At 48.6% G+C, this 21486-nt stretch overlaps 1 protein-coding gene across 4 annotated transcripts in view; it reads left to right on the forward strand.

Annotated features, from left to right (window-relative positions):
* LOC135909109 (uncharacterized) overlaps positions 1-21094 on the forward strand; it is a 35678-nt gene extending 14584 nt beyond the window's left edge. For 3 of the 4 annotated variants that reach the window (XR_010566579.1, XR_010566580.1, XM_065440941.1), the window contains 3 exons: positions 4517-4589; positions 15196-15317; positions 16586-17502. Coding sequence is in view for 2 of the 4 variants with exons in the window: in XM_065440941.1 (XP_065297013.1) it covers positions 4517-4589; positions 15196-15317; positions 16586-16640 (250 nt within the window). In the remaining 2 variants the exon portion in view is untranslated. Of the gene's footprint in view, positions 1-4516; positions 4590-15195; positions 15318-16585; positions 17503-20927 lie in introns of those variants that run through there. The other variant, XM_070529605.1, reaches the window with a different exon arrangement.
* Positions 21095-21486: the final 392 nt, after the last annotated feature.

Raw genomic sequence — 21486 nt, forward strand, 5'->3', positions numbered from 1 at the left:
CGGATTTTTCTGTGGAGCATACCAGTCCCCTCTCTCTGGTGCACTTTTCGACACAGCACGCAGCTTCTTGTAGTTTCTCTTGTTTTTCTCCCAGTGAAGCTTGCGTGACCCAAACCGTGACGTCGTCCGCGTACATCGCGTGTTGCATGCCCTGGATATCGCCGAGTCGTTTTGCCAGGCCGATCATCGCCGCATAAATAGCACGGGCGATATCACGGATCCTTGGGGTGTGCGTTTACACGGTGTGGAGAAGGTGTCGCTTCTCAACTCCCCCAGCCCTACCGTTGCCGTTTTGTCGGTTAGGAAGTCATTGACGTAGTCGTGCACTTTCCTTCCGCAGTTGGTGTTGTTGAGGCCCTCCACTATGGCCGCGCGGCTGACGTTGTCGAAGGCGCCTTTGATGTCGAGCGCCATCACGTTTTCACCCACCTTGGGCATTGTGTCGAGTACCTCCTCTTTGAGTTGTAGGAGGATGTCCTGCGTCGATAGGTTGGCCCTGAAGCCATACATGCTGTCAGGGTACCACCTCCCGTGCTCCAGGCGCTGTTGGATCCTTCTGGTGACTATTCTCTCATACCGTTTTCCCAGGCACGACGTGAGCAAGATCGGCCTGAGATTCTCAATATGTAGTTTCTTGCCCGGCTTGGGTATCGTGACCATGACGGCGTGTTTCCATTCCGCCGGTACCTTCCCCTCTTGCCAGAACGTGTTGAGGTACGACGTCAGCTGATCGATTGCCTCGTCGCTTAGGTTTCTTATGAGCGAGTTTCGAATCTTGTCCGGCCCCGCCGCTGTATTCTTGGTGGCCGCTCTCACGGCTTCAGTGACCTCCACTCTCGTGATGGTTCGGTCCATGTTCGGGTTTTCCTCACCGAGATAATCTCCTTTGTAACCTTCGATTTGGTCTTTCCCGTAGCATTTTTCTCGGACTTCTTTCAGGAGATGCTCTTCGAAACCTTCGTACTGGTGGACCAGTCTTTGGATCGACTTGCCGCTTTCGGACTTGTTCTTGCTAGGGTCCATTAGGGCCTTGAGGATGCGCCACGTTTTAGCCGTACTTAGGGTCCCGTTCAGCGAGTTGCTAAACTGTTGCCACCCCTGTCTGGCCAGCTGAGTCGCGTACTCCTCCCTCTGCCAAGTGATGTCCGCTATCTTCTTCTTTAGCTTCATGTTTAGCTTTGGTCTTTTTCATCTCTTGGTGAGCCCGCGTCTAGCCTCTCAGAGCCTGAGGAGCCGCTTGTCTACCTCCGGTGTTTGTTCGGTTCTGTCCACTTCTTGCGTGTACATTTTCCTGAATTCGCTTGAGTTGTGTGCTCCACTCTTCTACCGAGGCAATGTTACCCTTTAGCTGTCGACAGTGTGCTCTGAAGGCGTCCCAATCCATCACCCGAGCCGTACCAATTTTCCTCTTGACAGTGTCTGCCACCGTGCTGACTCTTATTACGTGGTGGTCGCTGCCAAGGTTCTCGAGCAGGTTTTCCCACTCTGCCTGCTTGGCGCCCCTGATAAAGGTTAGGTCGGGACACGTGTCTGGACTGACGCTGTTTCCCTGTCTAGTTGGCTGGTTTTCATCGGTTAGCAGCTCGCACCCGCTATTTTCTGCCGCCGTGCAGATGCCTCGTCCCTTCTTGTCTACATCTTTATAGCCCCAGCGCGGACTTTTAGCGTTATAGTCTCCCGCTATGATTAGACTGTTTTGCCCCGCCAATTTCTTTGCCTCCGCGAAAAGTTCAATAAAGTTTCCGTCTGTTTAGGTGGACTGTACAAGTTTACTATGTGGGTACTTCTAGCCTTTCTTTTCTTTTTGGGAATCACCTCCGTGATCACGTGTTATATCTGGGTGTCCTCGATTTCTTTATTCGCTATGGCTACTACTTTGTTACTTATGAGGGTCGCGGTGCAGCCACTCTCCTGGCACGTGTAGCCCCTGAGCGCGGGGGTATTATTGGTTTCCTGTAACATGATAATATCTGGTGGATTTTCTAGTGTAGATATGAACTGTTGCAGGAGTCCTTGCTTGCGCTTGTACCCTCTGCAGTTCCACTGCCATATTTCAAGTTGGTTTTTTCCTGCCATGTTGCGTTGTTACTGTTGTTGCTTTTACCTTGGGTTTCTGATCCGAATCTCTTGTCATTGTATAAACTATCCCTGGCGTCATTGGTGGTTTTCCGCGTGTTTTGATTTTTGACGTAGTTACGGAAGCTCTGGTCCTGCAGAGCTAAGCCGAGAAGAAATGCGACAACTCAGAAAGAGGATAGATGACCTAATTAAAGAAATGCAAGAGCTCAGACGAGCGGGGTACTCGCCAATCAGAACGCTAACGCCACCACCGCAGGCCGGGGCACCTGTGAAGCAAAACACACAGGAGAAAAGCTTTAATGATGAAATCAGGAATTTCATGACTAGCGTGCAAAAAAAAATGCAACAGATGCAAAATCAGATGCAACAAACGCAACGAAAGCTAGCTCTGCAGGATCAGAGCTTCCGTAACTACGTCAAAAATATCAAGAGACAAAATTTATACCTGAATTTGTAGCTTACCTATAAATTTTACAGTGTTTACGAGGCTTTTGCAAAAGTTCCGCTCCCAAATTGGTGGCATATCCCAGAGCAGCCTGTAATACATCAATCTTATTATTTGTGCGCTTCACACGCAGTATTAGGTGTAGTTGACAGAATTGATATCGCTTTTATTGCTGATTTAGACTTCTAAACTCCATACGTTATTTATTTTTTTCAATTTCGTGATTTTTAGCAATTCCTGTGAAAAAAAAAACATGGCTTAAATTGAGGAATGCCGTTCCTACAGTAACTTGATTTTAACTTTTGCTTTTAAATGCTAGACACCTCACCAAATTCGGAGCAGTGGTTGCCGATAAAAACGACTTCTCCGTTCCCGTGCATTTAGATAGGAACCCCCGAGCCAACGCTTCCTCTGAAATGAATGATGCGCTTCGAGGTGTATACGTACTGATCTGATGACCTGCCCCTTTCGAAAAAAAATGTCATTCGTTACACCTTAAACTCATATTTATTTGAGGCATTTCACCAGATAAGGATGATAATGAGTGCAATTTAAAGCGCGTGCCCTTAGGGAGTCCCGCCATGGGGTGTCACTGGTTGGTGAGCCTTCGCTCTTGTTCAGCAGAACAGCGCTCACTTGAGGCTCGACAACGAACGCTGCCGCTTTAAAAAAGCGTCAGGTCAACGGCGCATGCGTTCACTGCCCAATTTACGCCAGTGATGTGCTTCGCTTGCTTCGCTCGCAGCGGTTCATACCAGCGACGATACGCAGATCAGGCAGTGCACCAGGATGAATGCGGTGTTTGTTGATACGCATGCACGTTTAAAAGCACTGCATTCGCGGCGCGAAAGCCGCGCACGTACGGCACGTGCTTTGTTTTATTTTTAGTTTTTTCGGACTTCACGACGCAGAAGAAATGAATACTTAACGAGTAGGGCGGTAGCAGCTGCTCACTTGGATAATACTAAAACACTGCATAACTGTATCGTCGAAAGATTTACCCTAACGTTAATAATTGCGAAGTGGCCTGATTAGGCTTGACTATTTATTAAATTAGGCAAAATACCAAAAATAGCGTGACTTGCTACATACAATACAGCTAACAACTACGTCGCAGCCTACTAGAATGCTTCGGCATACTTTTTGGCCGCATTATTGTCGGCGTGATGTTGTAAAGGCTGTCATCGAATTCTTGCACCAGGGCGGACTAGATTTGAGAGTGTAAAGAGTATGAAATGCTCAAGTTCACTGGGTCACCCCCATCTTCACCCTCATGATCAACAACTCTCTCTCTCTGCCTTCTTTTTTTTTTTTACTTAAGGCTCCCTTCTACAATTCTGAGTAGCAGGCCAGAACTTTGATTCAGGCCGACGTCTCTGCTTTTCAACCATAATAAATGTGTCTATCTCCATTGTGTACCTCGGCTAAAGTTATCTGCCCCTCCCCCCCCGTATATATCTTCAAATTTCCGAGTCGCTGTGCGGCGCCTTTGAAAACACATGTGATCGCGAGGGAGAGGCAGAAATATTTCAGTCGTATAACTCGGCTCTGATTAAGCCGTATCAGGTGCCTACATTCATGTTGCTGGTACCCGCCGTGGTTGCTCAGTGGCTATGGTGTTGGGCTGCTGAGCACGAGGTCGCGGTATCGTATCCCAGCCACGGCGACCGTATTTCGGTGGGGGCGAAATGCGAAAACACCCGTGTACTTAGATTTAGGTGCACGATAAAGAACTCCAGGTAGTCCGAATCTCCGGAGTCCTCCACTACGGCGTGCCTCATAATCACAAAGTGGTTTTGGCACGTAAAACCCCATAATTAAATTTTTTTATGTTGCCGGAGGTGTGATGGCAGCCAGGGCCAGCGGAGCTGAACGCTCTGTTGCTTCACCTATTTTTTGTCGTCTCCCCGACTGTTCGTGCAAAGTCACATGCAATTCGTGCCGATTTGCTGCGAACCAATTCTCATTACAGCTTTTGTTCTTTCTTTGCAGAGACAAGTTCACCTTCGTAATAAAATTTTCCTCCGATACGCAACGAGTCCTGCAGTATCAGCCTAATCTTTCGGTAAGAACGGAACAAAAACCTCTGACATAAGACACGCAGTTAAACCGCGCAAGCGTGTTATGTTGCCCGCTATATGCACCAGGAGCAATATTTCGAGCGATTTCTTTTGCTCCCGGCCCATTTCATCCCGAGCCGTGGCTGGCCGCGTCGGCTCATAGACACGGTGTAAATACTAGCTGTCGCTTGAACCTCCCCCAACTGCCCTGTGTTGCGTGGGGCGCTGTAGTGGAGGCCTGTCCGAATTGATTTTACCCACTCGTGGTTCTATTACGTGAACCCAAAGCATGCTGCACGAGCGTATTTTTTTTTTGCATTCCGCCTCTATGTGAACGCAGCCACTGCGACCTCGTCTTCAGCAGATGAGCCACTGCGCCACCGCGGCGGGTATTGGGGCAGTTGTGCAAGGTGTGCGCGTTTTTTCCGCTGAAACCAAGAAGAAAAAAGCCAAAGTGGCTCTGCAATCATTATCATTGGGCCTGTATGATATGCCAGAATAGTTGGTTCGAGGTGTTTAGATTTGCTGACGTCCAGCATGTGTGTATGATGTATCTCCGAACTACGTATAGTAAATGCTTTGGAGACGGAAATGCACTTATGTTCAAGTGTGTACCTCGTCGACTGGTTCGCGAACTGCACACTAAACAAGGCGAAGTTCAAATGGAACCCATTTCGATATCCATGCGTTGCTTGCTTACCACGGCCGCTGCTTCTCATTATCCCGCAGTTATAGCTTAGCGGAATCCATTGCGCTGCTGAGGTCGCGGATGTTATTCCGACCGCGGCTGTCTCGTTAGACGGGGATGAAATCCAAAGATATGCCGAAATAGTGAGAACTGTCTACAAGGGCGTGAGCATTCTTTGGCTAGGCTCTTAGGTTTTGCTTTTGTTTCCCAAATTGCAGTTGGCCCAATCCCAAATGTCAAGTTGGCCAACCCCTACTATAGGCTTCCCCATTCATTTTCTATGGAGCTCTATGTATCCCTATGAGTCAAGTGTCACGCTTCTCGCGTTAAGGACACAATTTTGGTAACAAAAATCTCTTTGATCAATTCATTTTTAGTTTTCAGTTGTTACTTATCGCTTATAAAGATACCGATCATTTACATTTACACTATTACAGCGATAAATGTCTTCGCAATTATGCATGTTCTGCGGACACTTCTCGCGTGACAGAAAGATTTTGCTGAGGTACACGCGAAGGAATATTTATACGTATTAAAAATACTCCTCTAAGTTAGATTAAGGTACTCGTTAAATATCCCCTGCTGGTAAAAATGAATCCGGTGTCCCCAACTACGATGTGCCTCGTGATCAGATCGTGGTTCCGACATGTAAGGCTGGAGAATTTAGTTTTAATTTCTGCTTCCTCACGTAAGAATACAAAACAAACGGACAGCATAAGATCGCGGGTATTTTTGCCTGCCGCTTTATCTTTTAAACGTTGGGACTGCGGCTTGAAAATTGCGTATATAAATGACTGTAAATAAGTGGAAGTATGCTCGCTTCGCGCTATATATGTCATATGCGAATTAGGGGTTTCGACGCCCCAAAGGAACATCGGGTGCATGAGAGAAGTTGTAGTACAGAAGGAAATAAGTCTTGACCAACTGTGCCTCTTTGAGGAGCACCTCAATTGACGCTAACGTAAGCGTCTTCGCATTTCTCTCGCATCGAAACGCAGCCGACGCGAAAGGGAGCCGAACCCTCGACCAAAGCAGCAGACCGCCTTAGCCACAAGCCACCGCGCCGCCGGAAATCGGTGTCTATGCGAGGCACGACGAACTGCCCGAAGCGCGATGACGCTCACATCTGGGTACAGACACGTTAAGATAAACATGCGCAGACAGACGCACTAGTAGCTCGAGCAGCTATGCAGGCAGTTATAGGCAACTGCGCGCGCAAACGTTGTAAGATTTATCGGACGATCCTACCACTGGCATACAGTTGTAGGAGTTGTCGGACGATCTCGCTGCTGCCACCATTTGTAAGGGTTGAAGGTCGTAGAAAGGAACTTGGAGGAACTAGGCGTACAGGGTTTATTTACAGTATTAACAGTTTAAACAAGAGATACATTCGACAGTCTAAGCGTGGCTCCCAAATGGAGCACGCAAGACGCGCATACAGCACACAGCCTACGAGCACACAGCTCACGAGTACATTGAAGAGCACGCAGACGAGCACCCTCTAGCAGCCGACAACTGCTGCTAATAAACACTCCATTGGTACCTAGTTGCCTAGGTGAGAGAACCGTTCGATCAGTCATCGATCCGAGCCGTCTTTGAGCGGGAGGGCGTTCACACACACGTACGCACTGGCTTCGCCGAACTCGAGTTGAGTGCGTCCCCGTAGCCAGGAGGCGCCGGCTGGGGTCACGCCTGACCCCAGCCGGCGCCTCTAAATTCCAGAGCTGCCTTTCTCCTGTAGTCAGCACTATTGTCAGCAGACTGTGACAAATCCCGGGGCCCACACACCGCAAAGCACCCTATAGGGGGGGGGGGAGCTTTTTTTGCTGCCGAGAGAGATGATGAAGACCCGGCAAACCAAACAACAATACGTTAGGCGCCAAACGTGGCCCGCCCTGCTGCGGTCACCGATTCTCCAAACGAGGCGCCTGGTGGATTGACGCTGCCGTAGTCCGCAGTTCTCCGAAGTAAGTTCATGGTTGGTTAGCACTGTCCTCGCTGGTTCTCTGAAGGGCGCCACCACCGCGGGTCGATCGAAGCACGTGCAGCGGCCTGAAATAGCTTTGCAGAGCAGTACCCCTGCAGGCCGATCCTAACAACGTGCGCATAGCCGCTGAAATGCAGTTTCGTGCGTAATTCGCACGTTTTACAGAATAGATGAACCTGATTGCTAATTAACCTAATTACCCTAAAAGCGTCAAATTACGCCCCTTTGGCGCTCGTCGGGTGCCTACGTAGAAAACGGGAGCGATCGTTCGACACCCATGTAAGCGAGTCACGTACTGGGTGCATTGTGTTTCTGCTCGTGTGCTGATGCGGCACAGTCACCGTCGACGTCATGCCGAACAATATATCGGACTCCCTTGCAATCACACAGTGCCTCCTACGACAAGGAAATGCCTTTTATAAAATTTGGCGATTTCTGGCGAAGATGTGGCAGCAGATGCAGCTGCCCATATGCTTTGAGCAAATCAATCAATCAATCAATCAATCAATCAATCAATCAATCAATCAATCAATGAATCAATCAATCAAGCTTTTATTTTGGTGTTCAAGAACATCCAGAGGTCTGAATATGCTGATGCACAAAGAAATAAAGAAAGGACGTAAAAAGCTGTGTGACGGAACTATGGGATAAGGAAATTGAGTAGAAAGCGAGGGAGAATGAACATAAATGAAAAGGATGGCTCAAATCAGAACGAAGACAAACCATTTCGTCAGATATAAACGAGGTAAATATTACCGTTGTACAGACTTCGCAGTCTCTGGAATGGCGAGTGCCTCCCGAAAGATGCAGGAGCGTGAAATAGTACAATCAGTCAACCTATTGATTGAATTAAATTCTGAAGTCTTACATGCCAAAACCACAATTTCACTATGAGCCGTGCCGTGGTGGAAGTCTCTAGATGAATTTCGATCACCAGGGTATTTTTAACGTGTCCCCAATGCATGGGACACGGCCGTTTTAGCATTTCGCCCACATCAATATGCGGCCACCGCGGCCGGGATTTGATACTGTTACGTCGGCGATGAGCGTTCCTTGGACATTTCCTTCGAGGCAGCCCCTTTCATTAGCGCCGCCCAGACAGCGACAGTCGAGAAACAAGCAACGCAAGTCGTCAGTACGCATTCTTTGGGTGCTTCGCCCGCGGATTCATCAACGCCCGCCTACGTGGAGACGGGGCCCAACACCGACTGTGACGCACAGGCAAAGAACCTCACTTAGAAGCGACAACGTCCGCCGCCCTCCGTGGAAGCGGTATGGAGCGTGAAGACCAGTCTCCTGACCCTGACAGGAGCGTCATAGAGAGCGAAGAACCAGCTTCACGACTTTCGTGGAAGGAGCACGAACGCATGTTTCCAGGCTGCCTCGTCCTTGCTTCGAAGTTTGGATATCAAAGGCGGAGTTCTGTGAACACTACGACACATCTGACTGGCCACAGCAAGGTCATCGAATTCACTCGTGTAGGGAACTTGGAAGGAAGAACTGCTTAAAAGCAGACAACATTGAGGTGTGCTGACGGGCCCTGAAGTCTGCAGACGTGCGCGTCATGACGTCTGCGCACATGTGTGTCCTGACTTGAATCTGACTACATGTCTCAATATGTAAATAATGTAAAATAAATCCCTTATCTTTCACTCTTGCTCCCGGACGTAGTCACCCCTATGGCATGGAGGATCCCTGGCGTAAACGCTACCCCAAGTGCCAAGAATAGCGCGACCTCTTGCTTAGCAGCCCAACAACATAGCCGCTAAGCCACCGCGGCGCCTGGCGACATCGATGGATCGATGGGTCAACTTATTTGTGTGCCAAGGAACAACACTGAAGTGCTCGGACGCAGATAAACAAAAACAAAGAAAGTTAGCGCAACTCCAACAAAAATTAAGGAGTAAGAAAAATTTCACCAAGCAAAAGCGAAAAAAGGACAACAGTATAAGCATATCATGAGAAGCACACAAACACGGACACCAAGAACGACATAGGGGAAATTACTTGTGCCTAATGGATTGAAGAAACGATAAATTAATGGAAATTAAAGTGGATGAAAAAACAACTGGGTGCAGGTGGGAACCGAACCCACAACGTTCGCATTTCGCGTGCGAAGCTCTACCAATTGAGCTACCACGGCGCTGTTTCCCTATCCACATTTTTGGGTATTTATGTGTACTAGTAGAACCCTGGGAGTTTAAGCCAGCGTCACCACTCAGAGACCTTGGCGGCGGGCGTGGAACGTCCTTGTTGCCGCAGGCGTCACGAGAACGTGATCTTTTGGGGCGAAGACAACTGGTCAATAAACCCACATATGCGACCTCAAGGCATGTGTGTGTTTATTGACCAGTTGATCTGCTCATGTGCAAAAGCTGCTCTTCCTTTGATGCTATCATTAAAGAGGGCCGACAATTCAAGCAGACCAAAAGCCGACGTGTCTTGCAACCATTCGGCAGACTTCTCAAAACTGCCGCAAGGTCGACGTGTGAAGATCGACCCACAGAGCAGCATGCGAGGTCATCCGAGAACGTGGTGCGAATCGCTCGAAGTTGACTGGACGCGATGGCGCCCACACCTTTCTGTTCGCATAGCCCTGATGCTAAACCTTTCCCACTTCTCCTAGTAAAAGCCATCGTTCGCCAGGAAGTTGAAAACATTGGTTTACAGTCTGTGTGTGCTGTCGCCAAGCCCAGAGCCAACGAACGCCCTTCTACAACTTTCGCTCCACCTCGACGCTTCTCTGCGCGTTATCGCAATCCGACTGAGTGGAAAAGTGCGGACGACCAGACGACATATTTCACCTGTCGCCACATTGGTCATGTCGTCCGATACTGTCGCAACTCGTGGCCCTCAAGAGCTCGCAAGCCAAGCAACATGAGCCGTTTTAATGGAAATGCCCGCAATGCTTCGCCCACCACCGAGTCTAACTACACCGACAAATCTGCTAGAAACACGTGCTACAGTAGCTCACCATTGCCGCGCGGACGCCATTCTCGTTAACCGCAAACACGTCACCCATCTTCCCGTTCGCCGCAGCCGCGTCGCCTTTCGTCACCTGTGGCTTCTGGCCACACCCGTTCTGAAAACTAAGAAATGCAGCCCTCGGAGATGCTGCTGCATTGCCTTCTACCACAGCAAATCCTCTGTCTGTGCCCACAAAGAGAAGTGTAATTGAGGTTAAAATAGACGGCGTACCTGTCCAAGCACTCGTCGATACTGGAACCCACGTGTCTGTGATGAGGGCTAGCCTACGTAGACGTTTAAAGAAGGTCCTCACCCAGCAGCTGCCCGGGTGCTTCGTATGGCCGATGGTGGCGTGATGGTTGCTCTTGGAATGTGTACTGCACGTATAAGTATAGCCGGCCACACTACTTCTGTTCTCTTTGCTGTGATCGACAACTGTCCTCACAACGTTATCCAATCATTCCGCTCTCATCGACCGCCCCACCACACTTGTGCTCGCTTCAAGATCTGCGTCTGTCTCCTGAAGCATTCACTTACGTCGCTTTGACCGCACAGCCACAGATTCCTGACGGTGAACTTGTCCTTCGCCCCATCATCAACGTGCTTTTGAATCGGAACGTTGCTCTTCCGCATACACTCGTGACGATTACTACTAAGGGCGTCGTTCTTCCACTTCTGAATTTCAGCCTGTGCCCTCCAGTGCTTCCAGCCTGCATGTTTTCGGCCACCATTTTTAATACTTCCGAATTTGACATTGAAAGTCCGAATGGCCAGGGTGGTTTCTTAGCGCCAACTGCAGCTCACAGCTCTGGTTCTCTAACGGATAATTTCGCGAAGATGATTGCACCTGAGCTCAACTCGGCACAGGCCAGGGACGTACGTCTCCTCCTAGAATCGTACCGTCACATCTTTGGTTTCGGCGACCGGCCTTTAGGCCAAACATCTGATGTTCACCACCGTATAAACACTGGAGACACGAATCCTATTCGTCGGCGTCCCTATCGTGTATCGCATGCTGTACGTCGAGTCATTCAATCAAAAGTGGACGAAATGTTCCGCAATGTTGTCATCAAGCCATGAACAAGCCTTCGGGCTTCGCCTGTCGTCCTTGTGAAAAAGAAAGATGGTACCTGGCGTTTTTGGGTCGATTATCGCTGCTTAAACAAGATCACGCGAAAAGACGTCTACCCACTACCACGCATCGATGACGCCTTGGAGTGCTTGCATGAGGCTAAACACTTCTCGCCCATCTATCTTGGATCCGACTACTGGCAAATTTCAGTTGATGAAATGGACCGCGAGAAGACGACCTTCATCGCACCGGATGGCTTATATCAGCTCAAAGTCGTGCCCTTTGGCCTATTTAATGCTCCTGCGACATTTGAACACACGATGGACTTTCTTGCGCGAGGCTACAAATGGACCACCTGTCTTTGTTACCTCGCCGAATTTATTGTTTTTTCTCCCGCGTTCGGCCGCCACCTTACCCGACTCGCTGCAATTTTTGCGGTCTTACGAAAAGCCGGCCTGTATAATTGAACTCCACGAAGTGTCGATTCGGGCACCGTCAGATAACCGTGTTGGGACACCTCGTTAACGCATCAGGTGTCCAACCAGATCCTGAAAAAGGTCGCGCCATACGCAATTTCCCTGTGCCACGTTCTGCTTCTTACGTGCGCTGCTTCGATGGCCTGTGTTTTTACCTTCGCCGTTTCGTCAAAAACTTCGCCGACGTTGCTCGGCCTTTGACAGATCATGGAAAGAAGAACACGCCATTCTGATGGGGCATGGAGCAGGCTCACTCGTTCACCGTTCTCATCGGGTTTCTGACCACCCCTCCCATACTTGCTCACTTTAATCCATCTGCACCGACCGCAGTCCACACTGACGCAAGCGGTCATGGCATCGGCGCTGTTCTCGCCCAATAACCGGATGGTACCGAGTGCGTGATAGCTTGCGCAAGCCGCCTGCTATCGCCTGCCGAGAGAAATTACTCCATCACAGAGCGGGAGTGCTTGGCTTTAGTTTTAGCTGTCTCCAAGTTCCGGTCATATTTGTACGGCCGCACGTTTTCGGTCGTTACAGACCACGCAGCACTCTGCTGGCTGTCTTCTGTCCGGGACTGGACAGGACGGCTTGGTCGGTGGGCTCTGCGCCTCCAGCAATTTTCATTTATTGTCAACTATAAGTCTTGACGTTTGCGGAAGGACGCTGACTGCCTCTCTCGTCACCCCGTGGATCCTCCCTATCCTGCTCCGCATGATCCGGTGACCTGCGTGATGGCATTGGCTGAAATGACCGACATGCGCGCTGCACAACAACGCGACTCATCCTTGCAGTCCATCATCGCCAGAGCGCAATATGGAGGCACCAACGGCACGTGCCGCATGTTCGTGCTGCATGATGGCATCCTGTACCGCCGCAATATCAACCCTGACGGCCCTGAGTTGCTCCTTGTTCTTCCTCGTCATCTGCTATCCGTCGTTCTCCAACAACTTCATGAAGCACCGACGGCGGGACACCTTGGAGTTATGAGTACATATGACCGCGTACGACGCCGGTTCTTCTGGCCGGGTCTCTACCACTCTGTGCGTCGTTATGTCGCAACTTGCGAATTGTGTCAGCGCCGGAAGAAACCTCCCCTGCCACCTGTCGGACGACTCCATCCAATTTAAGTTCCCCCTGAACCTTTCTTTCGCGTAGGCCTTGACCTGCTTGGCCCTTTTCTGATGACGACTATAGAGGGAATAAGTGGATCGCTGTCGCTGCTGATTACGCGACACGCTACGCGATAACAAAGGCGTTGCCGACTAGTTGCGCAACTGGCGTCACCGATTTTCTCCTTCAAGACGTCTTTCTTGAGCACGCTGCACCTCGACAGTTCCTTAAAGATCGCGGCCACTCGTTCTTGTTTCGAGTTGTGGACGACCTCCTCCGCTCTTGTAGCACGGAGCACAAGCTGTCCATCGCCTACCACCCACAAACGAACGGTCTTACGTAACGTCTTAACCCAACACTCACAGAAATGCTGTCGATGTACGTTTCCAACGATCAACGCGACTGGAACGCCACACTGGCCTACGTGACATTCGCGTATAAGTCGTCCCCACATGACCCCGCAGGATATTCACCCTTTTATATTTTGTATGGTCGCTGCCCCACTTAGCCCTTTGGCACGATCGATCCTACTTCTGTGCCATGCGTTGCCACTGAGTACGCTCGTGAAGTCATCGATCGCGCTCATATAGCGCGTCAAGCCGCCGGATCTCGTTTATTAGCGTCGCAGCATCTGCGAAAAGAGCGGTACGACCGGTGCCATCGCGATGTTAAGTTCGCGCTAGGTGCTTGGGTGCTCCTCTGGTCACCATGTCGTCGGGTTGGCCTCTCCCAGAACTTCTCCTGTTTTACTGTGGAACAAAGGCAGTATGCTCTTCGTTCTCAACATGTCAAAACGTGTATTACTTGCCTCCGTCAAACCGAGCTCCTAAAAAGGTTTGGCTTTTTTCTGAAGTCGTCTAGGAGCGCAGGCTTGATGAGGAGCGCCGCCAGCCCAATTGTATGGGCGTCGCGTCTCGACGATGCACGAGATGAAACCGAAGGAAAACTGCTGGCCTTGGTCAGCGCCCAAAGAAAAGCTTAGAGGGGTTTAGCTCGGTGTTCAATCTACTGTCTGTTCCGCTCAGACGAATGTGTGTAGCACCGGTGTAGTATGCGCACAGCTGTTCAGCAGCAACAATAATGTCACGTGTGCGCCCTGCAGTGGAAGCCAGAACGCTGCCCGGGCTCGGGTAGAGCCGATTGAGCGGAGCACAGCAAGGTGCGCCGCATTTGCAGACAAAAGCACTGCGCGTCTCTGGAGACTTAATTCACCACGCGAGGGTCGCGCATGCGCTTCAATACCGGAAAGTACGACGATCCGATTGCCTCTCCAGCACTTGTGTCTATCACATACAGACAGACGGACGGACAACGAACTTTATTTGCTCCTGAGGAATTCCTATCGCAATATTTTTTTTTCTCTTCCGTGCAAGCGTATATGTCCCGTGTGTGAAATCGGCGAGATTACGCGTGTTGCCGCGAGGGAAACGAGCGCCACAGCACGAAGGTGCCTGCAGCTGCAAGAGGGAATGGCGCACCGGGAAAAGCACGGGAGAGCGCGCCGACCGCGCGGCGAAGCAACACCACCTATAGAGGAAGGTCAAGGTGGCGTTGAGCGTAGCGGGTGGACCTTCTCTTCCAGTTGCTGCAAGTTTTGGTACACCACGGACATACCGGGTTTGTCTCATCATCAAGACGCCGAGCGAGAAGGATGGAGTAGCGACGCAAGCGGCGGCAGGCCGAGCGCAGGTGGCCGAGTGTACCAACCCCGAAGTCGCCGCCAATCGCAGGGCACGAGCTGAACAAGTCCGGCAAAAGGCGCGTGTTTGGCGTTCCACAGGAGATTCCAGAAGCGGAAGAATGATAATAAGGGAAACTGAATAGTGCGAGTAGTGCATTACCAAATTTGTTGATGTAATGAAGAATGTGCTTTTTCTTTTTAACAGTGCCTTATCATCTTTCCTAGGTACTTTACACTCCATAAAAATTGAAAAATGGAAATAAAGCAAACAAAATAAAGAATAAGCCTTAAAGAAACCGCCATACTTACACACAATCAAAGCATTAAAAAAAAAACATTCTACGCGCAATGCACAAAAAGGAATAGCAGCTATACGCTTGGGCGCAACCCGCTTTCCGGACGTGAAAAGTCACTGTAACTTCTTCAAATTCCATCACAGTCATAAGGCTCTTAGTCTGAACTGACGATTCCGTGAATGTGAGTTAGCCGATGAGTGTGAGGGATCCTGCCTGAGAACGATTTCTGGTACATTTTAGTCTGAGGGAGTGCGGCTGTTTATTTGGCCAATTTATACACCTCGTCTATTTTACACCTTACCTTCGTTTTCCCCCTTTCTCTTGTAAACTGCAGATAGTAGAAGCGTTCGGCTATTTCGGAGGATACATCGGTATATGGCTGGGATTCTCGTTGCTATCGGTGCTCCTTAATCTTGAAGCGCACGTGGCCAAAATATTAGCCAAGCGAATGCAGAGGTAAGTGGCGTCTTTAATATTTGCTGCAGGACGTCTCTGCTGGTGGTCATTGTGATGTGAAGCACAGAAATTGTTTCCTCTCCTGTGGGTGCATGTGTTGTGTGCATCTATACACCCCTCTCATTTGGAATTGTTCCCACGGGGTGAAGAGCGTGTTGCCTAAATGAGCGGCTGGGCGAACATTACAACGGATTGAAAGTATAATACCCTGTTCGCATCTCTGCACCGATTGTACGTGGTTTTATTTGCGCACACATCGGTGTTGCCTACATATAGAGGCAAAAAAATAACTGGGCATGGAATCGAGATTGTGCGAGCGTTTCCACCATTGGCAAGAAACTCTGATAATTTGGCAACAGTGTCCTTCATTCTGAGTATGAAATAGATTCTTAAAGCAAGCTGTACTTGGAATGTATATGTGCGCACAAGCTATCGTGCTGTATTTGTTTTCCGTTATTCGTATACAAATGTCAGTTGTCACCTGTCCCCTTTCCTTATGTTTGCTTATGCCCCGTTGCGCAGCCGAAGCACAACGGATGTCAACCGAAGGGTCAAACTGCCGACCTTGCTGAGGTAGAAGGTCGTCTCAGGCGTCATATCACAGCTGAGCCGTAACTCAGAAGCAGTACAATAGTGTTCGCTCCATAATAAAACAGTTCCCAATCTTTTTATTAGCAAATGCGCACTGCTCGACTAAAAAGAAATTTAATCTGGCGCTATAATATGTCTTTGTCTATATATAGACCCCCTAAATAACTTTCACCTTTCTATCTTTTTTCCCCACTAAAACGGAATGGGATCTTCGAAGTATAAATTTTTTTTTACGAGAAAATATTGACATAAGTCATCTGGCTTATGCGGTACGCTTTCCTGTGCCAGTGAAAAATTGTTAAGAAAATTGTCGCGGAACCTGCGCATTATATTAGATTCTAGGCCAAAATAAATCAATTTGACTCGCTAATCAGCCCCATTGATCAGTAAATTAGCTGTTGTCGCCTTTTTATACCGCCTGTTTTACATTCATAAATGGTTCCGCACATTATTATACGTTGGAAGCGGAAGAGAACAACGAAGGGGGACCGAGAGATACAGAGAGAGAGAGAGAAATAAAAATGACACTTGTTATGATAGGGTGACAAAAAGAGAAGCGTAGAAAGGACTAGTACTGGGCCTGTGCGATCCTAAGTTAAAGGATTTGCTTCGAGTACATGCGAACGCACACGTTTGACCTGCAGGTGCGTCCGTTTGTGCTGTTTCCGTTTGTGCAGAGGGAAGACAGCTGACCATGCCGTGATGGTCTCCCGGCTGAAGCAACGCTTCTGAGGCCTTCGCACGCAGCCGACGTCGGCTCGAGGACGGCGAAACGCTGTATCCGCACGCATTGATGAAGCAGCGCGCGCGCTCGCGCTTGTACGCCTCAAACGCTCGGCTGTGTGACTAGGAAGAATGCACATTGTGTAACAGCTGCACCGCGTGGTTTTTATTATTTGGCGAAACTGAACGAATTTCTCTGAGCAAGCAAGCAGCGCTGGCTCAGGCTTCGACACCTGCTGATACCACATAATAAACTGACGGATATGCATGCTGAAACGTTTTACTGCGGAGTTATGTACCGCCCAACTGACGGCCGGAATTTTCGTAAGGCTCAAGCTACTGACAGAAATTCCTATCTAAAAAAATATAAATATAAAGATAAAAATATAAAAAATATATAAAACTGCGTGTGAGGTAATGGCTAATAGCTAATAAGATAATAAGCTAAAAAGATAATCGCCCTTGGTAGTGGTAGGTGCGCCTTCGTGTGGGAAAGAGAATATATACTCTTCTCACTCTCTTTGAAATAAAGTTAGTGGCGCCTGTGACGGGTTCTGTGGCTCTTCTGTGCAATTGTGCCTTCGCGGTATATGATGTCGGTAAAACGAGACAGCTTTCTTACAATATTGTGGATGGCTGCTTTTGAAATGAAAGTATTGTTTGTGGTCTGTTGGCTGTTTATATAAGGTCATGAATATTCGATTATCTGTAATTTGTACAGCAATATCAAGAAAGTTTAGAGCTGATTTATATCAGCTGTGTGTGAAAGAGATTGATGGATGAGCTTAATTAATATGTCCTACGAATCTAACGAGAATTCCTTCGCTGTGGTGCCACATAAGGAGTATGTTGCTTAAGGACTTTTTGTAGATGAGCGCCTTGAAAAATCTGGCCGCGAAAAACGGTTCTTTGGGCGATGCAATAAAAATGTTCGGATAATTATGAGCCGTCTTTGTTTCCATTGCCATTCCGCTTATCTGTAGAAACGGTTTCTCCTCAAATTTGAAGTAATTGTACCCTAGTACTAACCGCAGTGTAGTGTTGACAGTGTGACCTCGTCTAAACTTACAGGCGTGTTTGCCTTCACTCTCGCGTCAATGCCATCTGCTTGTGGTAGGTTTGTGTATAGGAATACATCGTCCGATGTAACCAGGAAGCTATATTTGGAGATCTCTAGTCCAGTAATATGAAAAGAAATTTGTTTGATGTCCTTAATATAAGACTGAATGGCCGGAACTATTTCCTTACATATAAAATCAAAGGCACATGAAATCGTTTATTTAACCGTGCCGTTGCTTGAGGCAGTGGCGCAACCGGGGTTGTTAATATTGTGGATTTTAGGAAGCAAATCAAAACGACCTAGGCTGGCTGAATCGGCTGCACTGCTTTATAGCTCTATATATTTTTCCTTCCTTATGCAGTGAGCTTAATTCGCTGCTTATTTCTGATTCAAACATTTTACTGGGGTCATCTTCGAATTCTATATAGAAGTCCGTATTTTCTAATTGTCGCCATCCTTCTTTCTGCTGGTCAACTTTATCCAGTATTACTATTGCGCCACCTTTATCCGCAGGTTTTTTTTACCACATCTGATCGGTGGCTCAGCCACTCTAATGACTCGCTCCTCATACGACAAGTTGTGTCAAAAGAGTTTTAATTTTGAGCATGCCACTATGATATCTTTTTGGACGGCAGATATATACATTTCCCAGTATCTGTCCCTCTGATTAGGCAGCGACCACGTTTTTCCTAACGCCCCGGGGAAGGCTGTTATTATTGAAATCGTGATATTATTGAAATTCATTATATTTACCACTTGCCGGAAAGAATGTGAGGCCTTTAGAAAGTAGAATAAATTCGCAAACAGATAATGGGGAAGACGAAAGGTTAGCCACCGTTATTTCTAGGCCATTTTTTATATTTGCCATGATGGCAGGCACATTTGCGCTTAAGGAAATTGTCTGAGGTACGCCATCCCGCTCTAATTTCCTACTCTTGCGCTCTTTTGTCTCACTAATTGTTTTTTTTTTCATGCTCAACTAAGTCACTACCCTCATTTTAGGGAGTATTCAGCCCGTTCTAGTTCGTGACGTTTGCGTCTAGGGTGGTCAGTAATGATTTTCATGTGATTTAGCGGCGCATCTGGAAGTGTTTTGTTCCACTTTGCCTGTGCATCCCGATCTATTGATATAATAGCGCTGTCATTGCCGGATTTAGCTTGAGGCTCAAGCCCGTCGGTACCAAATTAGAGGCTGCGTATCTGAACCCTACCTGAACCCTGGAAGTGTCAGTTACCAAGCGGCTGCCTCGGTTTCCGAGAGACGTCGGCATTGCTGCGAAGGTTCTAGGCCGTATGCGGCAGCGCTGGAGGGGGGATCGCCTTCTGGGACTGGGGAGGTGGCGCACGCGGTGAGTCGGTATCCGCACCGGTCGCGTTCCCGGCAGGCTGTGGAGTCCGCTGTCATGGGTGCCAGCGGCTGGTGGTGAGCAGGCGCCTGCAATGAAGCGCCCGCATCACCAAGCCTTCAATGCTGCGATAATGACGACCGTCGGCGGACCGGACCCTCCAAGGCAGCATCTCTTGGAAGACGTGGTCTATGTAGAAGACCCCGCGTCCCCGCTCAGTCCGATGGCAGAAGCGGCGCACCTGGCTCAGGAATCGGGACGCTTCTCTGTTGAACCAGTTGGACGAAGCGTTTGTCCGCTCCTCCGTGGCGGGGGTTCACACCTCGGGGCAGTGGCAGAGGCTCAAGTAGATTCTCCGCTTGTGGTCGCCGTTGGCGAATATTCTTGATGACTTGTCTTAACTCTTGCAGAACCTGGGTCCCTCCATTGTCCCTCCATGAAGACTTATAAAATAATTCGAAATAAATGATCATTACCAAAATGTACACGGCAGAACGACCTGGTTACAGTGGCAGCGAATATGGTGCGATCAACCAGACGCGTGCGACGCGTTGAAAAAACATGCGCACTCTTAGTTCTGGTACGGTGCCTGTGCAAGGGCACCTCCCCGACTCGAGAGAGCGGGAAAACGAACAGCTGCTCTCTGCAGCAGCAACTTTATTTGCTGAAGTAATACAGCGCACGATGCCCGACATCGGCCAGGCATCCTCCCGGCGAGATTCGGTAAGCGGCCGAGCCATGTCAACTAGCTATAGGAGCGGACGGCACGTTGTAGACACGGCATTGCTTACAGAGCGAAAAAGAACACAGCTACACTTTCTTCGTCGGCGCCTACTGTTTCCATATTACGTCCCCGCTCAACTTCCACCAGTACTTTTGTTGCCAAGAATAATAATCTTAGAACACATTTGAAGAGAACAATTTTAATGCGCGCGTAGGAATAAATTGTTCACTTCGTCGCGCAAGTTCACCGACTCGAACACGCCCCTTTCATTCACGTCCTATTTTGGTCATAGGTGCCGAGTTCGTCGTCGTTACTTCACCGGAAGCAAAATCTGCTCAACGTACACGTGACGAAGCTCATGACTCCAATTGCTTTCTGTTTATGCTAGCGATCCAAAGCCGACTCTTGTCTGCAACCACAGTGGCGGAGTTCACCGAGCCAGCGCGGCTTAAGATGCACTTCACAATCGTTTCCGAAAGTTAATTATTCAGCCAAATGCAGCATATATACAGGCTTGCATGTATATACAGATTACAGGTATTGCCTGTATTTTCTTTATCGGACCTTCAACCAGCCTTTGGCTACACTTTCGAAAACTGCCCGTTTGCCTGTATTTTGTGATACGGAAATGAATACTTCTTATTGATGATGATGACGATGATGATGTATACGGTTTTTGGGGTGCAAGGGCCAGTCATTGCCAAAGAGTTCTTATTCTTCTTATTCTTCTTCCCCTTGGTAGCCATCGCAGCAATCACATACGAAACACGTTAGAATTTCACTAATTTCCAGTGGCACCGCTAACTTTCAAAGCTGCCGCTGGGAGAAACGGCCGTCCACGCATACCAGTGCGAGGAGGAGACCGAGGCGTCGCTCTGGTTCCAAATGCGTTCCTCCTCGCCGATGGAACGGTCGATAGGCGAATGAAAGCATCTACCATCCTCATTTCTAAGCGGTACTGATTCTTCAGAACGCAATAATGATTGATTTTACACTTTTTTGAATTAGAATGCGATTTGCTTGTTCTGTGTATGCTCCTCTGCATCTTTCTTGTGTACTTTTACAACCTTATAGTTGGGGCCAGTTGAACTTGCAGTATTTTGTTGTTATTTATTCATTGGCGGATAAGTAATTATAATAAGTTAAATCATAAAAATGATTCGCAGGTTAAAGTGGGCGCCCGTGAAGTTCTTCCATCGGCCGGCACCAACATTGGTCAGAGGTTCAGAACGTGCCTTCAATCACGGCGCAAATCTGCCTTCTTCGCGCAGTTAGGGGCTCGACACATTGAAGTTAACGGCTTTTACCCACTGACAATGGAAGGTCCGGTTTGTACACGTAGTAATAGCTTAGTTGTAGAGATGCGGGGTCTGTGTGAAATAAAAAAAAAGGGGGGGGGGAGGTTTCTGGTTGTGTGTCTTGGACATCAAAAGGCGCAAAACAAAAAAAGAACTCCATTCATCTAATACAACGAGGCCCATCAGCAAGGTTAAATCGGCACTATTGACACTTTTTGAGTATAAATGCTCAAGCCAACCAGCATTCCATACAAGGGCACATACTTAGTGTCAAGTTGTGCGTCGTAGTCACAAAGATCGCCCCTTTAATCAGCAAGTTCGACAAGCGCATCGCTTGTCGTGAGATACGATATCCTACTTTATAGAAGCGAAAAAAAAGAGAACAATACGCAACCGAAAAGGAAGTGAAAAAGAAGAAGTAGTAGTA

This window comes from Dermacentor albipictus, unplaced genomic scaffold (genome assembly GCF_038994185.2).
Source record: "Dermacentor albipictus isolate Rhodes 1998 colony unplaced genomic scaffold, USDA_Dalb.pri_finalv2 scaffold_24, whole genome shotgun sequence".
Lineage (NCBI taxonomy): Eukaryota > Metazoa > Arthropoda > Arachnida > Ixodida > Ixodidae > Dermacentor > Dermacentor albipictus.